This window comes from Harpia harpyja, chromosome 20 (genome assembly GCF_026419915.1).
Source record: "Harpia harpyja isolate bHarHar1 chromosome 20, bHarHar1 primary haplotype, whole genome shotgun sequence".
NCBI classification, from domain to species: Eukaryota; Metazoa; Chordata; class Aves; order Accipitriformes; family Accipitridae; genus Harpia; species Harpia harpyja.
Window position 1 is genome coordinate 6,068,330 of NC_068959.1, and position 20,697 is coordinate 6,089,026.

The window sequence follows — 20,697 nt, forward strand, 5'->3', positions numbered from 1 at the left end:
AAAGGACACAAGTATGAACTTTATTCTAGCATCAACAGTATTCTGAGCTGCCATGCAAAAAGCTAGATTGACATAAAAATAAGATTCAGATTTTGTAATCTTAAGGACAGGCTAGAAGTGCTGCACAATGCATTATGCTTAAGTATCTTTTACTAATTATTATCTATTGGCTAGTATTGAAAGCAATACTATTTCAGAGCCCAAAGGAAGCTTTATTTGGCAATTGTATCCATAGCAAAAAAACCTATAAGGACAGAAAAGAAAGGCTGCTGTTGAATCCTCTGAAATACAACATAATACCATAAACATTTAAGATACTTGAAGGTAGGGAAAAATACATGAAAAAACCTAAAGCACAAATACACCCCATTCAAAGTAAGGAATTTTGCGCCTGTCTCCTAAAGAAATTAGGCTTTGGGTTGTAGGGTTTTTTGGGAGGGGCTGGTTGGATGGTTGGTGGGTTTTTGTTGGTTTTTTTTTTGTTTTGGTTTGGGTTTTTTTGTTTGTTTGTTTGGGGTTTTTTTAATAATTTTCAACTTCACAAAAGGTTCAAAGGAGTTCTGAACAATGAATCCAGATTCCTGTAAGTTTTTAGCAGGGTCTTTTGTGTATCAACTGTGGTAATACTCAAAGACTATTCTGTTCTGAAATTCAGAATTTAAATATTTTATAGGAATTGTATTTACAAGCCACAAGTTGAAATTCTGCCTCATGTTTCTTCTGGACTGACCCTTCTCCCTCTTTCAAGGGAAAGCATTTCCCCTAGACATGGTGACACTTGTTACCAGAGGGATACCAGAGTCCGCTCTGAATGAGCCCAGTCAGGATAACAAAGCTCTTTTATCACACTGAGAAGACACTGCATTAGTATTTCTGATATTTAAGTTTACTCAGATTTACACTTTACAGTTTTTCCTGATAAAAAGAATGTGCAATTCCAGCAGAGTCTAACCATTGACCTTGCAAACATTCATAGCTAAATTCATAATCTAGCACTTTCCTATCCATTCTCATAGACAGATTTTGTAACAAAAGAAGTATGCTGCACTTTGAATTAAGATGTATTTAAAAAAAACTGAGGTGCTTTTATTTCAGTTAGTGTGCCAAGAATACAACTAGAAATCTATGTATAGTCACTGCTTCATGCTAAGACTTTAGACTTCTGATACAAAGATTGAAAATATTTGCTTATTGAATACAGTCCAATGGAAAAATTATATTAAAATCAAAATTAAAAGTCAGTATTGTTAACTCTTATGCTAAAACAAAGCACATACAAAGAAAAATTTTAACATACATCAGGAAATTTTGTTCCTAGCTGGAAAACTGATTTCTGTGAGATCTCCACCAATCTAGATTCAAGAAGGTGCTTTTTCTTTAAGTAACAGCAGTCTGGTTAGTCAGCTAACCAAATTAGAGTCCAGACTATTGCGCCCTCAGAGCACTGGGGGGGAAGGCAGAAAAACTTAATGGCCTATCCCACTTCAGTAATAAAAAATGGAAAAAAACCATGTCTCAGTTGGATTGCTTCCAAGTGCTTTACAGATACTGAAAAATTAAAAAAAAAAATAAAAAATTCCCCAATATAGGGTTGGACTTGAAATAAGCTAAGCCTCTTATCAAAAACCCAAATTGGAAAAAACCTTAATTTCAATGTAAAGCACACAGAGCATGCTATGCGAATAACCTTGCAACCTGCAGACAAAACCACCCTTCCTGTTCTAGTGACCTCAGGGTCAAAAGTAACTAGAAGTTTAGCCCATGCCACGTGTATCTGCCTACTTCCTACTTTTTAGGACTCTGGAGGAAGAGAAGTTGAAAACAGAGTCCTTATTACAATCACAAAGCATGATTTTTCCCAAGAAAGCATGAATACCCCCTTACACTGTTTGCATCAGTCAGGCAATTAGTTTCCTTCACCACCTGGGCAGAAACAGCATTAAATACACTCTGGTGCTGCTAGGCTTTCCATGATTTCATCTTGGGTACCTATGTTGCCTCGTTTTTCTACATTTCTCATTTCCAGTGCAACAGCAACTGCCAGTAACTCGGGCCTCCACAGCACCAGTCAGGAGCAGGTTCAGTGTATCCATCGCCCTGGCAACGCAGAGCATCTCATTCCACCCAGAGCACTGCTGCAAGTATCCCAGCAATCCCCACGACCATACGGGAAAATACAAACTATTGACTCTAAGAGTAGGTTTTCCTGAAGATAGCCACGGGCACATCATTAGACAACACGCTGAACTTGGTTCCCTGCTTTAAATCCTCAAATACTAAGACATTTTAAAATTTACATTAAAAAACAAACCAACCAACCCAAAACACAGTCCAAACAAAAGGAAAGCTTCATGGCTGTGCACACCAGCATCACCCGTAAACCACACTGTCAAAACAATCCTGCAGCTGAAAGCAAATAAAAGTGACAATCTGACTGAAGCAGTTATCACTCAAGAAAAGTTTCAACACCACAAACAATTACCAGTATTTCACATTAAAGAGAAATGAAAGTCTTACAAGAAGTAAAAAACCCTGTAAGTACAGCTAAGCACTTCACTAAGATACTGGGGGAGGAAACTCCTTGGAACATAGACTGGTGGAGCTTCAGTGATCTCCAGAGAACCACAAATGATAACTTGCATATTCAACAAGTATGGACAAAATTTCCTTCATTTATTCATGAATAAATCAAAATAGCCAATGCTAACATGCAGGTGAAAGACATATAACATACATGAAGAATTGTGTTAGGTTGGTCTGAAGGCTTCAAAAGGCAAAACAATAAGTATAGAAAGGAAGAAAGGTGGAAAACAAAAAGACTTCTTTAACAATTAATCATTTGTACTACTAAATAATGCATGATCAACTGCTGAAGATTAGTGTCATGAAATTTAGCATTAAAATTGAAAGTCGTCCTCTATAAGATACCTAGATATCTGTGAACATGTACTTGATATTTTTAGCAGTGGACTCAACTTTTCCTTGCTGAAGAGCAAAAATATTATACTTTCTTCAAAATTTTGGACCACTAGTAGCTATAGCTTATAACCTACAGCCATAACTGGCAATCATGGTTTAATTACATCATCTGGATTCTATTTATTTACTGATCAATTTTGAATGTCTAGTCCTACAACACTACTACTTTGTAAGATATTATTTATAAAGGATGAAACTGGTTTTCCTCCAATTTTTATAATTGGAACTTGATAATGAGTCAAATGTTTTAAATTTTGTTCCTAGGAAAATATTTTGAAATACATCAAAGTCTTGAAAGAAAATTTACTTTATTAAATGATCACTTCTGTTCACTTAATACAGTGTAAAGACTTGTTTGTGATCCAGTGATGTATTATTGAGATTCCCAATCTCTTAAGGCATGAAAACATATATATGAGGGTTTTGTTTGGTTTTAATACAGTAAAATTTCTTACAATTACTATCATACAAGAAAGCAGAATTTTATGAAGACAAATCTGGGTCAAAAATATTGGAGAGAGAAATGGAGGAATAACAATCTTACAGAAAAACTAAGTCCAAAATAAAATTTTCATAGAATGAAACAAACTCCAAAAAGAAAAGTTTTTCTTTTTATATTAAATAATAGTAATAAAAAAAGATTTCTCATGCAGTGTGCTTGCAATTAGGACACTGTTGCCCAGCAAGTGCTAGTAAGGAAGAAAAAAAAATCTGATTGAAACTCAAAAAATTGTACAATAAAAAAATGAGTCTACTGTTCAAACAAATAGTAAGCAAAATCCATGCATAGTAAAAAGTAACTTTGTAGGCTTGTGCTTGTAACACTTATCTACAAAGAACAAGAGTAAGAAAATATACTTACTACTATTTACTTTTTAAACCTAACAGTATCTTTTTTTTAAGCCACAAAAGCTGAAGCTCTTAATATAAATTCTATGGATTCGAGCAGTACGAATTACATTAAATATAGTCTACTATGAAAATAAAATTGAAAGCTCAACAATTTGGTTAATGACACTAACTTCAAATCATACAGTAGATCTATTAAAACATATTATTGAAAATATTGTTTATGCTTTTATACCTATACAGATCAAAATAACTGTGTTTCTGTTGGAAGTGGAATAGGATTCAAGGATGACTAGGGAAGGATACGATCAGTGCCTTGGAATATCACACAACCTTTCACCAATTCTCCCATGATGCACCCAACTGACCAGATATCAACTGAAAGTAAAAATGAAATGGTCAAATTATGAAGTATCATGAACAAAAGTGAGGAAAACAAACAAAAACATCTAGCATCTACAATAAAACACAACAATGTGGAAAACCAAACTGCTAACATGAATTTTCAATCATATCAACACCAACTGACCGTTGCTAAATTTTGTTATTAGCATTTTGTAAAATATAATCAGTGTTTACATTTCTGAAACAACCATGAAGAAGGATACAATCTCTTCCTGGGAACAGGACTTTATGGAGGACCATTTCTGCCATAATGCACCCAACAGACCAGATATCCACTATCATATGTTAGGTGCAACAAGGACAAAAGATTAAAGAGGTTTTTTTAAATACCACAATTATTTATTTGTAAGCTCACACTGTACTCCTACAGTCCTGCAGATAATTTCTTTTTTGTCCCATCCAGAACAGCCTCTACTAAAGCTCTGATCCACATCAACACTTGCTGTATGACAAGCTGACTTGCACATTAATGAAAGGTTTTTTTTCATTACCAGTGGCCTAGCAAGGTCCTGCAAGTCCCTTGTTTTACACAGCCAAAGTTACATGTATACAGAAAGCATGGTATCGCCAAGCCTCTGTGATACAGCAAAAAGATGTACTAGCGTAGGAGTCCAGAGGAGGCAGTGTATTACTCCACAGCTAGTAAAAATCAGCAGGTAAAACCCCCAATAATGCAAGTCAAGGACAATTTCCTTGCCAGCAATTTTGTTGGCTCAACATTCAATATAATATAGCTGTGTTGTTTTTAATAATATAACACCCAGCCTCTTTGAGTGCTATGCAGATTGTAAGAGAGTATAAGGCATGGTTTATGATAGGGATCTGAAACGTATTTTAATAATCAGAGATGCAAAAGGGGACAGACTGTCAAAAGATGATGCTTCAGAATAAAATCACATTGATAAAAGGGTTTATTGTTTACATATTGATGGTTGGTTTGGGGTTATTTTTTTTTAATATCATCCAGCATAAGCGTCTCAACAGTTTTTTGTAGAATAAAAAAAATGGCAAGACGACAGCAGGACAACATATGAAAAGATATAACAATAGCAGGGGAGAGGGAACAGTATATGTTAAGTGTAGAGAGGCACACAGAGCAGAAAACTATTATATTCTCCAAAATTATTACAGTGTAATTTTTGTCATTTCCAATACCATGATTAACATACTTTAACAACAGACATGGCAGGGGGAAACCAGCCCTCCCTCCCCCTTTTAAAGCTGTTATGTTCTGAGACAGATACGCTTTTGACAAAAGATTTAAAGTGTTACTCCAGCAACTTACCATTCTCTTTATATCCCATTCCAAGGATAACCTCTGGTGCTCTGTAATACCGTGTTACTACATATGGAGTCATCATAAAGTTAGTACATGCTGTTCTTGCCAGTCCAAAATCAAGGATTTTGAGCGTACAATCGGATTTTACTACTATGTTGCTGGGTTTCAAATCCTAACAAGAAATTACTTCAGTTAAGGAAGGATCAACATACAGAATAATACACACAAACCCCTCCACAGTCAATATATGCCACCAATTCACTTCATTAACAACTGCATATTCCTGCTCTGATGTATCTGCTTATTTACAGACTAGAGACAAGTTAAATTCTGCACGACTAAGTACTCGAAAATATTCAGGGAAAACCAGAATCAAAGTTGTCTGCAGAGTCTTATTTTACCCATTTGTGCACTGACGGTATGTATAGTCAGTTACATAATGGTCTGTATATATGCACAATGTGTACATATATCTGTTTCCTTTGACACATTAAGTGGACCTATTTTGGGCATTAATAGTTGCATGGTAAAGGAGACTGTGTTCCAAATACTGTTATTATTAGGACACAGATCCTAAAGAGATCATGAATTAGTCAAGTATCTGTAGGAAAAGGAGTATCCCAACACAAAAAGCATTAATAAGTGTATTTGTTTATGACAGATAAGCCACCTGCGATACAGTGATTAGCAAATTTCACAAAAGTAGGATGTAGTGAAAACACAAAGTTTTTCTCAATCTAATCAAGAGTTTCCATTCCAGAAAGGTCATTTTGTTTTGGTCCCAAACTAACCCAACCTAATAATGCTCACCACTTTAGTTTTTCCATTCAAATAAACCTCACACCTCTGTTTAACTATTCATAGCGTGGTTCCTGTCATTGCCTTTTGTCTTGTTCAACCAGTATCAGTTCTGCTGATCACTCCGTTAGCACCTATGAGCTCAAATTTCTCAGCAAATACTGTCTCTCCCCTTTACCTCCAAATCAGAGTCAACATGTCAGGTGGAGTTCAGCTGGAGTTCCAGCCCTCCCCACTTCAGTCCCTTACACACCTCACTCCATAATTTGAGGAAAGCCCAGTACCAAGACTATCAGGATACAGACTTAAGCTAATGACATATAACTTCCTGGCTAATACCACAGGATTTTCATGGTAGTTTTTTTTCAGCAAAGTAAGGAAGTAGATCTGTTGTAATTTATATAGCTTCTCAATTATGTTTATGGATTGAACATAAAGAAAAAAAGCACATTCAAGTAGAACTGGATAGTTTTCAGCCACCAGGCAAAAAAAGAAATTTAAAAATTAAAAATCAAAAAATTTAAAAGGCAAGTGTGTCCAGGAAGTAGGGGAAGAAAAGGAAGGGAAGAGAAGACAAGCAGAACTGTCAAACAGACTAGTAATGAAATAAAAAAGAATAATAATAATAATTAAAAAAAAAAAAAAAAAACGAACAGCAGCAGAACAACAGAAGCAGAGAGATATATGAAGCCTGCACAGGATTTTGAAATAATGATCATTTACAAACTTTACTTTTCCAAATCACAGAATGGTTGAGGTCAGAAGGAACCTCTGGAGGTCATCTGATTCAACCCCCCTGCTCAAGCAGGGCCACCTACTGCCAGTTGCCCAGGACCATGTCCAGATGGCTTCTGAATATCTCCAAGGATAGAGATATTTAAGAGGTAAATATTAGATTTTAAAGACTCATTCTTTAGTAATTTGAAAGGTCCACAGATACTCATGTTTTATCTTTTAATCAGTTCAGCATTAGTTAAATCCACAGAGCTAACCTGATTTAAGATCTATTTACAATGCAGTATTTATCTTTGAACTAGAAATAATCTTCAGGTTTAATAATATTCTTATGAATGAAATAACAACCCGTTGCCTTCCCTCCTGTTTCATAAGAACATCTGTGTTCACAAAGAGAATTGTTAATGATCTAATACTACCTACTCTGTGGATGATACCAGCTGAGTGGAGATGTTTGATACCACATAGCATTTGGTAAAGAAGATAAGACATTCTTTCATGATCCAATTCCATATGAATAACCTGGCACAAATTTGCATCCATCAGCTCCATAACCAAATATCTAAAGCACAAGAAAAAAAGCATTAAGAAAACTCAAGTCTTACTTTTCATATCAGGTTTAAGCTTAGCATGAGAGATGTTTATTAAAAGTCAACTACTTTGCTAACATAAATGTCTAAAAGCTTATGATTAAAAAAAAAATCATGCATGACCAGTGTCAAAATTATCTATTCAAATAGTCTTACTATTAAGTGTTCAATAGTCTGTCACAAGAGATTAGAATTCCACTAGTTTTATAAACAGTAATACAGAAGAATAATTCTGAGTTTATGCAGCATGAAAAACTAAATTCTGAGTTTATGCAGCATGAAAAACTAAGACTGACTGAAGTTGATGCAGAAATTGCAGACATTGCATATATCAAAAAAATTATGCTTCTTATCACTTTAATTTAAAAAAATTACAAAAATTAAGAAAAGCACAGTAAGAACTAAGGAATTATTCATTTTCAAGTTAAAATATCATCTGCTTACCCCCTTCAGACACACACACTCACCCATTTACCCCAGAAGCCCATTCACAAACCACAACAGCATATTCACTGGAACCTATGAATACCGCACCAATTAAATCACCATGAATCCTTTCTAGACCTACTGCCATAGCTTGCATAAAAAAAGAAATATACTCAGTTCTTAACTGAGGCCAAAAATACTGCTGTGCTGATGTGACTGGTATGACCAAAAAAATGGTATCAGGTTATTCAGACCAAGTTATTATCTTGAGGTGTCCCATTTAGCTAAAGGACAATGCACACAAACTAGATGCATATGTAAGCAGCAAAGTATGGCAGACAGATGAAGAAAAGGTATATAACCTTTTTTTATTTCTCCACTTCCACTTATGCATGTAGTGAAACAACTTTCTTGGTCTTTCTTAAAGAAATCTAGAAATAAAGACTAATTAAAGGCTAAATTCAGCCTTTAGCTACCCTCTGCTTTCAAAGCGTGAAGTCTGTAGGACACTGGAAATACAGCTCCAGGGCTTAGGCCAGTATTTTTCAGGAAAATTAAAACAAAAATCTAGTACTTACACATCCTGAAATTCTTCTAGTGACTTCTGTGGTGTAAATACATTTAATAAACTAATTATCTATAAAATAAAAATAAACATTAGAAGAAACTTCTGCTTTAATTCACATAAAAATCCACTATTGCAGAAGTTACTATTCAAAATCAAATGCACACTGTTACTATATACAATTTGAATGTTATTTGGCTTCCCTTAATTCACATGCACTGAAAAACTGCCAATTCAGAAATAGTTCAAAACTGCAGCATGTATGCCAAAGGAACTAAGACAGAACAAAACCACTTTTTTCTTTTTAAAGTTATATGACACCCTCTATCTCCCTCCCAGTGCCTGAAATATATCCCTTTTTCCCCCCATAAATAATAATATCTTATTTTAAATCACACGTCTTGCAAGGAATTTTAACCAAGACTGTCCAACAACACGTACACAGAGGTGCCCCTGTCATCCCATTAAACTTAGATTGTGGTGTACTATTTCTAGAAGAACTGCTAAAATTACTGTACTGCCATCCTTAATAACCACCTTGCTTTTATTCTGCTACTTCTGGACTTCACCAAAAGCTTATTTAAAAATCAATCCTAAAAGGCTAATTGTCTCCAGGAAGTTTGAGACTTGAGCGCACAACTGCAATGATCAGTAATGTTTCCAGTTCATGTTAGCATCAGAACATAACAGTCACACAAATCTTATATTCTTGTACTTGAACACTGAAGTATTGACACTAAGGCTTGTTATTTTAGAAGGTTCAAAGACTTTAAAATATATGTGTATTGTCCATAGTATTTCACTTCTGTTTACCCATAAATTTAGACAGTGCTGCACCCTGCAAACCCCACCAGTTAAACACTTGCCTAAGCTCAAAAGTTTTAACTACAGTGCAGTTACAAGAGCCAAACTCACAAACCCACTGCCAAACAGACTTTGCTGCAGTACAGCTTAGAAGGACAAACACAACACAGCAAGGCCAGCTCTATAAAGCTGACACTGATGGTAAACCTATACCAACAACACATCAAAAGCTACCTCCCCTTGGCATTTCATACTGCAAACAGCTCACCCAATAACTTAACCATACATTGTGGAGAACTGCATTACCCACAGCAATTCTTTCCAGTCTTTCTCTCACTATTTTTCCATTACTTTGGTTACTAATAGCAAGTAAGAGACAGAGCAAATCCTGAGCTTTTTTGACAACTTACAATAATGAGGGAGAGAAATATAAAGCCAAACTTACATTTTTGTGATTGACGCATTTTAAAAGAACAAGCTCTCTGTAAGCCCTTTTTGCGTGGGTTTGATTCTGAAAAGGACGACTCAGCTTCTTTACAGCAACATTTATTCCAAGGACTGTATCAAACGCAGCACTAGAAGTTTTCAAAGACAAACAACTTAAGTTGAAGTCTGTTTGAGGGAGAGGAGTGGGCAACAGGGAGACAGGAGAGAGGAAAGAAATCAAGATTTGAGACAAAGCATATCCACTAAGCTGTTATATACTAACTTCATCCAATTTTCATTTAGAAAACAAACCTTTAAAATCTACACATCCTTCAATAAATACAAAGAGGTTAAACAGAAGCCACTGACACTCATCAGAAGTCTTCTTGCTCTCCTTTCTGTCTTAAGACCAAATCTGCTGACTCAAGACTCACATTCAAAATTGCGAGATCTAAAAATATTTTAAGCTTATTTGATATCAAGAAGCATTTCAGTTGCCTAATCTGTATATTTGGAGTATTTTTTTTGGACACTGTTGCTGACTGACAGTCATTTAGTAATTGCAATAGAAATTTCTCTTTGCTAAAGCAGAGTCACAACCATGTCTCCGTGATCCATTCTGCAGGCATCAATACTCTCCTGTATATAGATAGTTTACAATTATAAACAATTGTAGTGCCTAGCAGAAAATTACATTCATCATCTGGTTTTGGGGAAAAAAAATAAAAAATAAAAAAATCCATAGAATTGAGAAACATAGAAAACTCAGATTGCAGGGAGCAATACAAGAGTTTAGACTTGAACATGGCCATTAATTTTATCTTGTTTTTCAGTTGTGCTTGTTCCCTCTGCAGTTTGAGGTCAAGGTGTAAACTTGCTTCAATAGCTGTAAGAATCTAAAGCTAAATTATCTGTACCTGCAGAACAAGACTAAAGTGGGAATATTCTTCATTATTAACACCCAGACTACTTGGCAAAATATATGTGAATTCATACCACAAACTACTCAAGAGCTCCAATCTTTAAATAGTTCCAGTTTTAAATAAGGATTCCCACATTACTCTATTTCCATATAATGTTACTTTCATAGGGTAGGAAAGAATTTTCATTCACATATATTTTCCAAGCTTATTTAAGCTCTTTGTGAGCTCCTTCCCTACCTCATCAAGATATGTACAATACCAGACTTGAAAGGACACATTATAGTACTCTTACAAAAAGTACAGCTCTCCTGTGGTAACAGCAATACTCAAATTGTATGAGGTTTACCAGCATCAATTCACTGCTTTCCCTACTGGAAAAAGCAATACCACCACAAAGCAGGGCTCACCCATGAGATGTTTTCTTGGAGGCATGTCCCAAATTACACGTCCCAAATTTGAATGAATGTGCCGCTTGCACTAAAGGCTTGCTAGCATTTATTTCAGGTTAGTTCTGTGAAATATGTAAGTCATTATTCAATGATATGATCACTCTCAGATTTAAAGCCTTTATGTCTGTGCAAAACAAAACACAAAATGGGAGGAAGGCAACTGGCCGTTGACAACCGGAGAAATTATTTTCCTCCCAAATATGAAAGCACTGATGTTTCAGTATTCACTTCACCTAGAAGATGCTATAAGTAAACTTAAAAGTTTCGCATATGTTAATGACTTTAACTACACCTGGGAATTAGTATAAAATCAATAATCAACAGGGTCTGCATGAACTAGCTGTTCAAGTCAATCACAGGTCAGCAGCGGACAAAGGAGCAATTTTAGGGGAAGCGTCCCTTCGTGATCTGACATATACCTGATATGTCAAGGTTCAGTCTGAGCACATATGAAGAACTCCACCTGAACCTCTTATTTTGCTCATCTACATGGGAGTGACTGACATTGGAGCCCCCCCCCCGCCAAAAAAGAAAAAAAAAAAAAGGCTGTCTGCTACCTACACAATTCAAGGGGAAGAATTAAAAACAGACTGGTAGAAGAAAAAAAAAATTGGCAAAAAAATTATGTGAGTATGCATTTATTTAATTTATCAAGGGGGGGGGGGGAGAAGATAACCTCTATTACCACCAAGACCACACTACTTCTAAGTATCACGTAATTTTACATAAATGAACAAAAAAATAATCATGGATGTAAATAGTGTTAAATTTCTTTCTCCAGCCCTGCTCATTTGAATTCAAAAGAGACCTTTTCATCATGGCGACTGTTTCAGGCACAGATTTTAAAAAAGTGGATTTGCCAGAGTCTACCCAATTACCACCTTGGCTACTAACAGAATGTCTACAAATTATTTCAGCGTTTGATATCATGGAAGAATCTCAATGTCTATCCCACTGTGTAACAGCGATTCCAATTTGATCATAGCGAGTTGTAATAGGGTCTTCGCTGCACTTGTGACAGTTTTGCATCTTTTGCAAACATTTAATATTAAGAGTAGTGATGTCACATATATGATGAAATTAACAAAACATTATGATCTAAATTATAGTAGGAAATCACACTTCATTTCCACAGGCAAATGACTTTTGCTTTGAACTTCAATACACTACTCCTGTGGACTCTTGCTCAGTCAGTTCCACTTCCCTAACTCTTCCCCTAGTGTCTAAACAGGAGTTTGCAAATAGTAACAAACTTATCCCAACTGTTTCTTCAACTGCAACTGTAAGTACAGTTATCAACACAGTCAAAGCTGTGCTATTTATAAGATAATGCTTTTGCTGTACTGCAAAACAAAGAAATTTGCTGGGATAGAAAAATTAGATTCACTAGAAAATTTAGGAAATCAAGGACAAGAACGGAAAAACATGTCAGGAAGTCAAAGACAAAATTATTTCAAAAGAATAATTTTGTGTAAGTGATTATTCAGTGCTAAATAGATTATAAGACTTCAAATGTATTAATAGTTATGAACAAACAAGTGCTGTCATGTGTAGTCATGCATAAAAGTGTAGTTTGCATATAAAATACAAAAGGTATATCCAATTTCTCTCCTAGCCTCTTTGCAGTAAGCTAGAAATACCGTCTATGTAACAACTAAGTTACTTTTTCATCTTCCTAGAGCTTTCATTTATCGGTTTTCCTAAGTATGTATTTTTAAAACCACTTATTTTCCTACATTTTAATATCAAAGAAAAAAATAAGCAGAAGCAATACCAATGGAGTTTCCCATTACTATTTTGAGAAAAAAAAAATAGCAGAATTCAGACCTCTCCTAGCTGAAGCGACATACAGTATTAAAAATTTCTCACCAAAAAATAAAATCCCCACACAAAACTCCAGAAATACTTTTCCTAATTTTTATGTTAAACACTGGATGATAAAAAAAAAAAAGTATCACATCTGTGTGCCACACTAATGACTTGACAATTTTTCCAGCCAATCATGACAGGATAGCACTCATCTTACACTGAGTTTTCTACGTTTTACATCCTAGTATTTTGTATCTTTCCTTTGTGTACTACAAGGAATTTTAGGAGAAATTAAGATTTTGCACCTTCTTCAACTTGGACATAGTTTTCAGGTATTTTACATGTGGATGGAAATTTACACAACGTTTCACTCTGTTGTTCCATAAATCAGGTATTCTCAAAACAAGTGAATAAATCAGATCATTCCTTCTTCCTCCCAAAATGCTGACCTTAATACTACCCTAACTTCATTTTGAAGCAGACACCTAGTTTAAGTCATATAGTTTAGAAATGCACTACTTCTAATGAAAGGAGGAACACTTAAAACCATGCTAAATTTCTGCATGCCATCTAGAACAAGCATAACTTCTAGAATATTTATACCTGGAAAATGTTAGCACTATACTAAATCTTAACCAAACACTAATATGCCTATCCACTCACCACTCAACCCACTAAAGAAGAATGAAATATGGTGTTCTCATTTTGCTTATTTTTCACCTATAAGCAGGGCAATAGGGCTATCTAAATAATTTAAAAATAAAGGCATGTTCTCACAAAAATGCACTCTCTTCCTACATATATAACTTACTATGGTTATGAAAAGGCCAAAAAGACATGGGCAGGTGCTGTATAAGGAGTTGCCCACAATACACAAGTCATCACACTTACTCTGCAGAATTTATAGATGAAGAGAAACTGCAGACTGGATTTAAAGCATGAACAGCCCACTATGCCTTGTGATTAAGTCTAATGTTAGAGAGCTCCTGAGCATATCTGTTTGCTCCCTTGCGTATGGAATTAAAAGAAGCATCAATAAACATTTCTGCTATTACCAAGCAAGTTTTGCCCAACAAAATACGGGCTGGCACTAAGTCGTGTAGAATGGATTGCTGCAGTCTAAGAAACATTTGAAAGTGTTTACCTTTAGCTGGCCCAGAGGTGTGGTGCCATACAAGAGACTAAGGTTCAGGATCAGACTAACGACTCTCACGTCCTGGGCCAGTGGAGGCTGGACACATAGCTGAGGTGACACACCAAGGAAGAGCCGGCCAGCCCAACCCCTCACACAGCATCCCTTTCTCGTTAATCCATGGAGTGACAATGACACTGATTTGCCTCATCCTGCCAGTTAATGGCAAGGCACTGCATTGATGGCTCCTAGAAATGGACAGGAGTGATCGGGAATAAAAGGGGGGGAAGAAAGGGGGCCATGATGAAGAAACGAGTAAAACCCAGAATCGCTCACCATCGCATTGTCATACCTTACACTGCAATATCATAACTACATGGGGAATGTGAGAACTAGAAACAGAAATAAAGTGGTTAATAAGAAGGAAATTTGTTGACCATTTTAATTTATGCAGTTATGCAAATATTAATTTTCCACTAAAAACAACAACAAAAAAGGTTTGCATGTGAACTATAGCAAGCGGGTGTTTTAGAATTTATTTAGTCCATAACCCTGTAGCAAAAGACAGAAATTATCATCAGTATTTTACATTCTGGCACCTCTATCATGAATACATTCAAATTTTGTTTTATATTTGTAGCTTTTTATATTTAAATATTTATTACTCACCAAACAATGCCCTGTGCCCCTGATCCTATGGGCTTCAATTGCTGGTAACGTTTTAGTACAGTGAATGTTGAATCTGCAACTTGAACACTGTAAAACTGACTATCACATTTACTGTCACTCATGGTGTAGTGTCATGTAGTTTTCTCTCTCAAGGACCCGGTGAAGTTTTCAAGATCTTAAAGAAAAAGAAAGAAAGCAAATGTTCAATCTCTCACTAATTTCAGGCAGACAAGATGGAAAATATATTATACATATTTTAAAACATATGAATTTTTCAATAGCACACCATTAAATAAGCATTCTTTCAACTTCATTTTATTACCAGTGTTAATGAAAAATACTGGCAGACAGCAAATAATTATAGCCTTCACAGCTTTAAGTAAATGCATATTTCTATTCCAATCCCTAAACCAAAAAGCAGATAAGTAAACAACTGTAAAAAACAAACAAAACTACCCAAATCCAATAACTCTCTACTCCTTGAAGGCTACTCCCCAACTTAGAATTACTACTATGTGCTAGGACTGTATTAGTTTCTGTATTACAAAAAAAAAAAAAACACCAAACCATAAATGATGTCTTTCAAACACTGATAACACAGGTAAAAGCAACAGCAGAAACCCATGGAGTCCACAGACATAGAAGGAAACAGGGTTTTAATACAAGACTTGATTACAACTGCAAAACAGCTTTGAAACAAAACAACTACCCCCAAAACCCCATGGCTGCTGCAGTTTCTCCAACATCCCTTTCAACCTAGTTCAGTAGGAAATTTCAAGCAGAGCTCTGCCTCCTCACCTCTGCCAGGCAACCCTTCCCTGATCCATACCTATCACAACCCGTTCTCCCTCCCATTTTAAACACACCATATCATCCTATGCTATCAGTTAGTGTACTTATAGTCCTAAAGAATTAGTTTTGTGCTACAGTTTGAAGGAGACTTTCATGCCATAATAGAGAATAAGTTATATCCATCTGTCAAGAATGAGTTAGAGGTAGGCAATTACATTGAAGAGCAAGGTAATGGACTAAATCTCTTTAGCTCTGAAGTGCTACAGTAACGAGAGTACAGACCTCCAGTTTTCCTGGGCCTCAACCCCTCTTGAAATGCTGCAAGAAAATTACCTCAGTAACTACTGAAGAGGTCTCTAACATTCTCCCATTTTTAATTTTACATTCACTATGACAGATAGCATCATTACAGCCGAGAGCAAATTGCAGTCAAGTGTTCCTTGAAACAGGAAATGAAAGCAGATCACCTTCCCCTGGAGCTGCTGTCCTAACCACTGGCCTGTACAATGTCTGTTTTAGCTAAAGAAAGAGCAACTAGTCTCTCTTTGCTGGCCTACAGAATATTTGTGAGCCAATGCAAAACAGAAAAGCCTCAAGAGCAACCCAGAAGCCCATCCTAGAAGGGCATGCAGCCACACAAATGGCTTTTGGTTGCTTCAAGAATTAGAACTCGGACCTCTCTCTTCCTAGGTGCACGTAAAAGGGAGCAGCATCTTTTCCATGGATCAAGCCAGCAGATGAACTCCAAGAAATCTGCAAGTAAAACAGGCAGAAGACCTATAAACCCAGTCTTTATTAGGATTTGAACTGACATGGTAATGGTTAGTCTTAAGGGATTCTCAAGAAACGTCTAGAGTTCCTTTTACCTTCTAGTTACTCAAAATCTAAGCAGCATTTTAAGAAGCAGATACTCAAATTGGTCATCTCTGGCAGCAATTTAGACAGTAACTTTACTTGGTATTTCCTCTTAGAAGCTTAAGGAAAAAAGCACAGGAGAAAGGATCAGCAAAGGGAAAATGTGAGCTACCAACTTTCTGCCTCTGCCACAGCAGTAGTAGGAGGGAGGAAGAGAATTACATCTCCTATACAATATTCTTGGGGGCAGTCAGATGCAGTTCCACTACTGTGAGACCAAAGTGCTGCCTTTAGAGGCGCTCTCAACCTTTCCTACTACACCCCAGGAAAAACCCCACTCTTCTTTACAACCCTTTTTATTACTCCAAAGCTATGGACTCTGAGGTACCAAATTTTTTGATTAACAGTCCCTGAGAGCAGCCACGGTATTTTCAGTGAATCTTCATACATTGGAAGAAAGGTACGGCTGGAAGGTCAAGATCCTATCTCTGAAAAGGACTTACAGAACAAAACCAAGAAAGTATACATTTTGCATAAGCTGGGTATCAAGTTAAAGACCTGTTAGTTACACAAGAACTATGCTGTACCTCTTCATGGGTTAACAAAACACTTTTCTACAACAAAGATAAAGAAGTAGTGGAAAAGGAAGTTACCCTGACCCAGAGAAACCCTCCCTTTAAGGAACCTTGTCTGCACAAAGCCATCGTTTAAAAATCATTTAGAGATCAGGATAAGCTCTTTAGACAAGACGCAAAGAGGGAATTAGGCATCACAACACACAAGTTTTATGTATTCTGACATCCTTTACAATTCAGCATGCTAAGTACCCGGCCTCTCCATACACTGAGCCCTAGTTTTTACTTGGGCTACAAGCTGCTTGGAGGCATCAGGTCATACACTATTTCAGACATATGCATTAATGTAAAATTAGGTGCCTAGGGATTGTCACGGTTCACATGACTTCAGACAGACAATCTATCTGGGGGGCAAGATCCCTCAAAAAAACCCAAACACCCCAGATATCCCATTGCTCAAGGGAAAAGTATGTCTTGCAAGTAAATTTCTTAATCCTGAGCTGTTACTCTCCTACCTGAAATAATTTCATTCATCACTCCAGCTAACATACTCCACATTTCTTCTATATAAGAATTTTTTGGAAGCAGGCATTATGTACATTTCTGAAATATAAGTTTTCATTTATGGCTTCCTAGCTGCAGCTGCACCAAACATGACCAGCAGCAACTGTAAAAGTCACAGGATGGTCAGCAAACATACTTCTACTTATTTATGACAGCACATTACTGAGTCACAGTGTTTCAAGATATTTTTCTATTTTAGAGCATGCACAAGATGCACACAGATTGAGTGCTGTTTGGGTTTTTTTTAATATAACTCACCTGTACAATTGGGAAAATTTAAGAATCACAATGCTGACTGAGCACATCACATGCAGGAAACTTACAGGAGTGGTTTTCAACCTGTTGTTCATGAAAGGTAACTAGAAAAATAACAAACACACTAAACCTACCACCAGCAGGCTTATGCGTTATGTTATACGGAATTCCACTACGAAATTTTTAGAAGCTGAAAGCAACTGCACTATAGCATACATCCTGTATTAAACAGTCACTTCCCTAAAAGGCATTTATTAAAATGGCAACTTATTATTAACCAGATCTGTCCTCTGGATATCTTCAAGTCAAAAGCTTCTGAAATAAACAGGTTGTAGCAGTTGCAAACACATTCCCAGGGTTGTTTTGGTTACAGAGTTATTACTGACAATAAAGCATAAGAACATCAGGAAACTTAGCTTGATTTTTAAGCCTCAAGCTAAAATTCTACTGCAGATGGAATGAAGACAATTAGCATATAAATATATTTATGAAAAGATATGGAAATTCTCTGCAGAAAATCTCCCCTCATTCTCTTATTCGCCCTTGCAAATGCACTTCAAATTCAGGTGTGCCCTTTTAAGGACTATTATCTAATAGTGTTGGTTTGTTGTTTGTTTTTTTTAAATCTTTGCAGCAATATATATCAACAAGTATGAGTCCAAGTACAAAATCACAGTGAGTTACCTTCTACCCCTCTACTTACAACCCTTGAACCGTCTGTTACGAAAGGTTAAGTGTAGCAAAGCAGTAGCCGAGTGATGTCAATCGGTTACAGCAGAGTTTTGAGGTACTCTGCATCTGTTCAGCTCTTTGAAAAGTCGACTTTTTTTTTTTAAGCAACCCAAGCTATTACTAACCAAAGATTTTAGCAACTACCTGTTACAGTATCACCCAGCTGTTAAACACACACTGCAGACAAACACTGGATGTATCTCAGCGCCCCTGCTAGGGCAAGTTGGCGGAAAGAGGGAAAAAGTTTAAACGTGCATCTGCCGTAACCAATTACGCTGTTGTAAAATTACGTAACAGCCACGTAACCCAGCAAGAGCACTTCTTGCATCTCTTCTAAAACTTCTGCTGAGGAACTGCTTCGGCTCCAGAGAAACCTCGGGTTCGCTCTCATTGCGTGGAGGGGGCCGCGCAGGACGGGCCTTTCCCTCGGTTCGGCCGCGCTCCCTCCGACCCTCTCAGGACCGGGGCGGGGGGGGTTCCAGGGGACGCCGAGCGCCGGCCCGGCCGCACACCGCGGCCCCGGGGGCGATCCCCCCCCCCCCGGGGGGCCAGACACGACTCAAGACGGGGAAAGGCGGAGGAGAGGGCAGCGCCCTCGGCAGCGCAGCGGGCGCGGCTCCCGCCGGGAGCGGAGCGGGCCGGGGCCGGTGGCGGCACTGCGGCACCGGGCAGGGCGGGGGGCTCGGCCAGGGCAGCCCCGCAGCAGAGGCGCGGAGGAGGAAGGGGACCCCCGGCCCTGCCGCCTCACTCTCCCCCCCTCGCTTCCCTCCCGCTCGGCCGGGCCCGGGGCGGCGGCAGGCGGGGAACCCCGGCTCTGCCCGCGCCTCGGCGGGCGGGGCCCGCGGGACACACCGGGGACTCCGGTCGCTACAGGGCCGGCCCCGCGGCCGGGAGCTCGTCCGGCTCCGGCGCCCGCAAGGCCCCCTCACGGCGGCCTCCCTCACCGTCTCCTCCCTCGGTCGGGCTTCGGCGGGACGGGACGGGGCGCGGCGCTCGCGGGCCGCCGCCGCGTCCTCCCTCCAGCGCGCAGAGCTGCCCCAGCCACAATGGCCTCCCGGTGCTCCACACAGGCCGCGCCAGGCCTGAGCCCGCTGACGGACAGCCGCTCAGCCCAATCGTAGCCCTCTGCCGGCGAAGCTCAACCAATGGAGCTCCGGAGGCGGAACCTACTAGCCGCTATATAAGGGAGGGCGGTGGAGGACTGCAGTGGAGATAGGGACGGTCAGGTCAATCTGGGCGCTGACCCCGCCCCCTGGCGTGATGTCATCATCGCACGTCAACCCGTCAGCACATTTATGATGTCACCTCACAGCGGTGCCTCGTCATGAGTCGCGGGGGCACCAAGCCCTCAAAGCGCCACAGCGAAATGACAGCACGCGTGGGCAGCGAGTCACAGCACCTCAACGCACCACGGCCACCTCACCTCACCTCCGTGCTTGGGGATGACGACAGAGCGCAGGGTCACGCAGCTGCAAGCCCCGACCCGTTGGCTCTGCGATGGCCCCGAGCACTGGGACACGGCTTTTCCAGGGCGGATGGGTCAGAAGGAAGGGATTTACTCCCTCCCTCGGTAGCCCAGCTGTTTATGACCCCACTCAAAAATCATAAGCCTTCTGTACCTGCCTTGATGTTAGGACTGCTTGTGTTTTAAAGCAGGCACTGACTAATAACTTTATAATTTTCCACCTCTCCTAGGACTAACGAGAGCTTTCTCTTCCATGATTTCTATTCTCATAGATGATTTTAGAAAAACACACTAATTTTTTTTAATAAATCCATTTAATGTATCATACAGACTAGATTACATCAGTTTCCTTTAATAGCTCCACTTTTTAATATGAAGAGGATAGTCATTCTAGACAGACAGTAAAAGGGGCCTTTGCATCACTTACCAAAACACGTTGGATACTGAGTTACATATTCTTGGCACCTAGGTCAAATTATCACTATGCTTCTTGTTATGATTTGGGTTCTTTTATGTGGTTGTAAGAAGTACTAGAGCAGTTTCCAGTAAGCAGCTCCTATTACAACAAGCTAGTGTAACACTTTCAAGCTATTAAACTATGTAAGCATTCAAACATCTCCA

The 20,697-nt window shown here is 38.4% G+C and overlaps 1 protein-coding gene across 8 annotated transcripts in view; it reads right to left on the bottom strand.

The window, feature by feature from the left end:
* Nucleotides 1–19,688, bottom strand: part of MAPK9 (mitogen-activated protein kinase 9) — a 31,272-nt gene extending 11,584 nt beyond the window's left edge. For 2 of the 8 annotated variants that reach the window (XM_052816142.1, XM_052816145.1), the window contains exons 1-7: nt 19,556–19,687; nt 14,839–15,013; nt 9,876–10,005; nt 8,640–8,698; nt 7,469–7,607; nt 5,519–5,684; nt 4,135–4,206 (exon numbers count right to left, since the gene is read on the bottom strand). In XM_052816142.1, the coding sequence (XP_052672102.1) occupies nt 4,135–4,206; nt 5,519–5,684; nt 7,469–7,607; nt 8,640–8,698; nt 9,876–10,005; nt 14,839–14,960 (688 nt within the window). In that variant the 5' untranslated portion in view covers nt 14,961–15,013; nt 19,556–19,687. Of the gene's footprint in view, nt 1–4,134; nt 4,207–4,436; nt 4,509–5,518; nt 5,685–7,468; nt 7,608–8,639; nt 8,699–9,875; nt 10,023–14,181; nt 14,418–14,838; nt 15,014–16,306; nt 16,524–19,555 lie in introns of those variants that run through there. The other 6 variants (XM_052816143.1, XM_052816144.1, XM_052816147.1 and 3 more) reach the window with 6 other exon arrangements.
* Between the last annotated feature and the right edge of the window lie 1,009 nt (nt 19,689–20,697).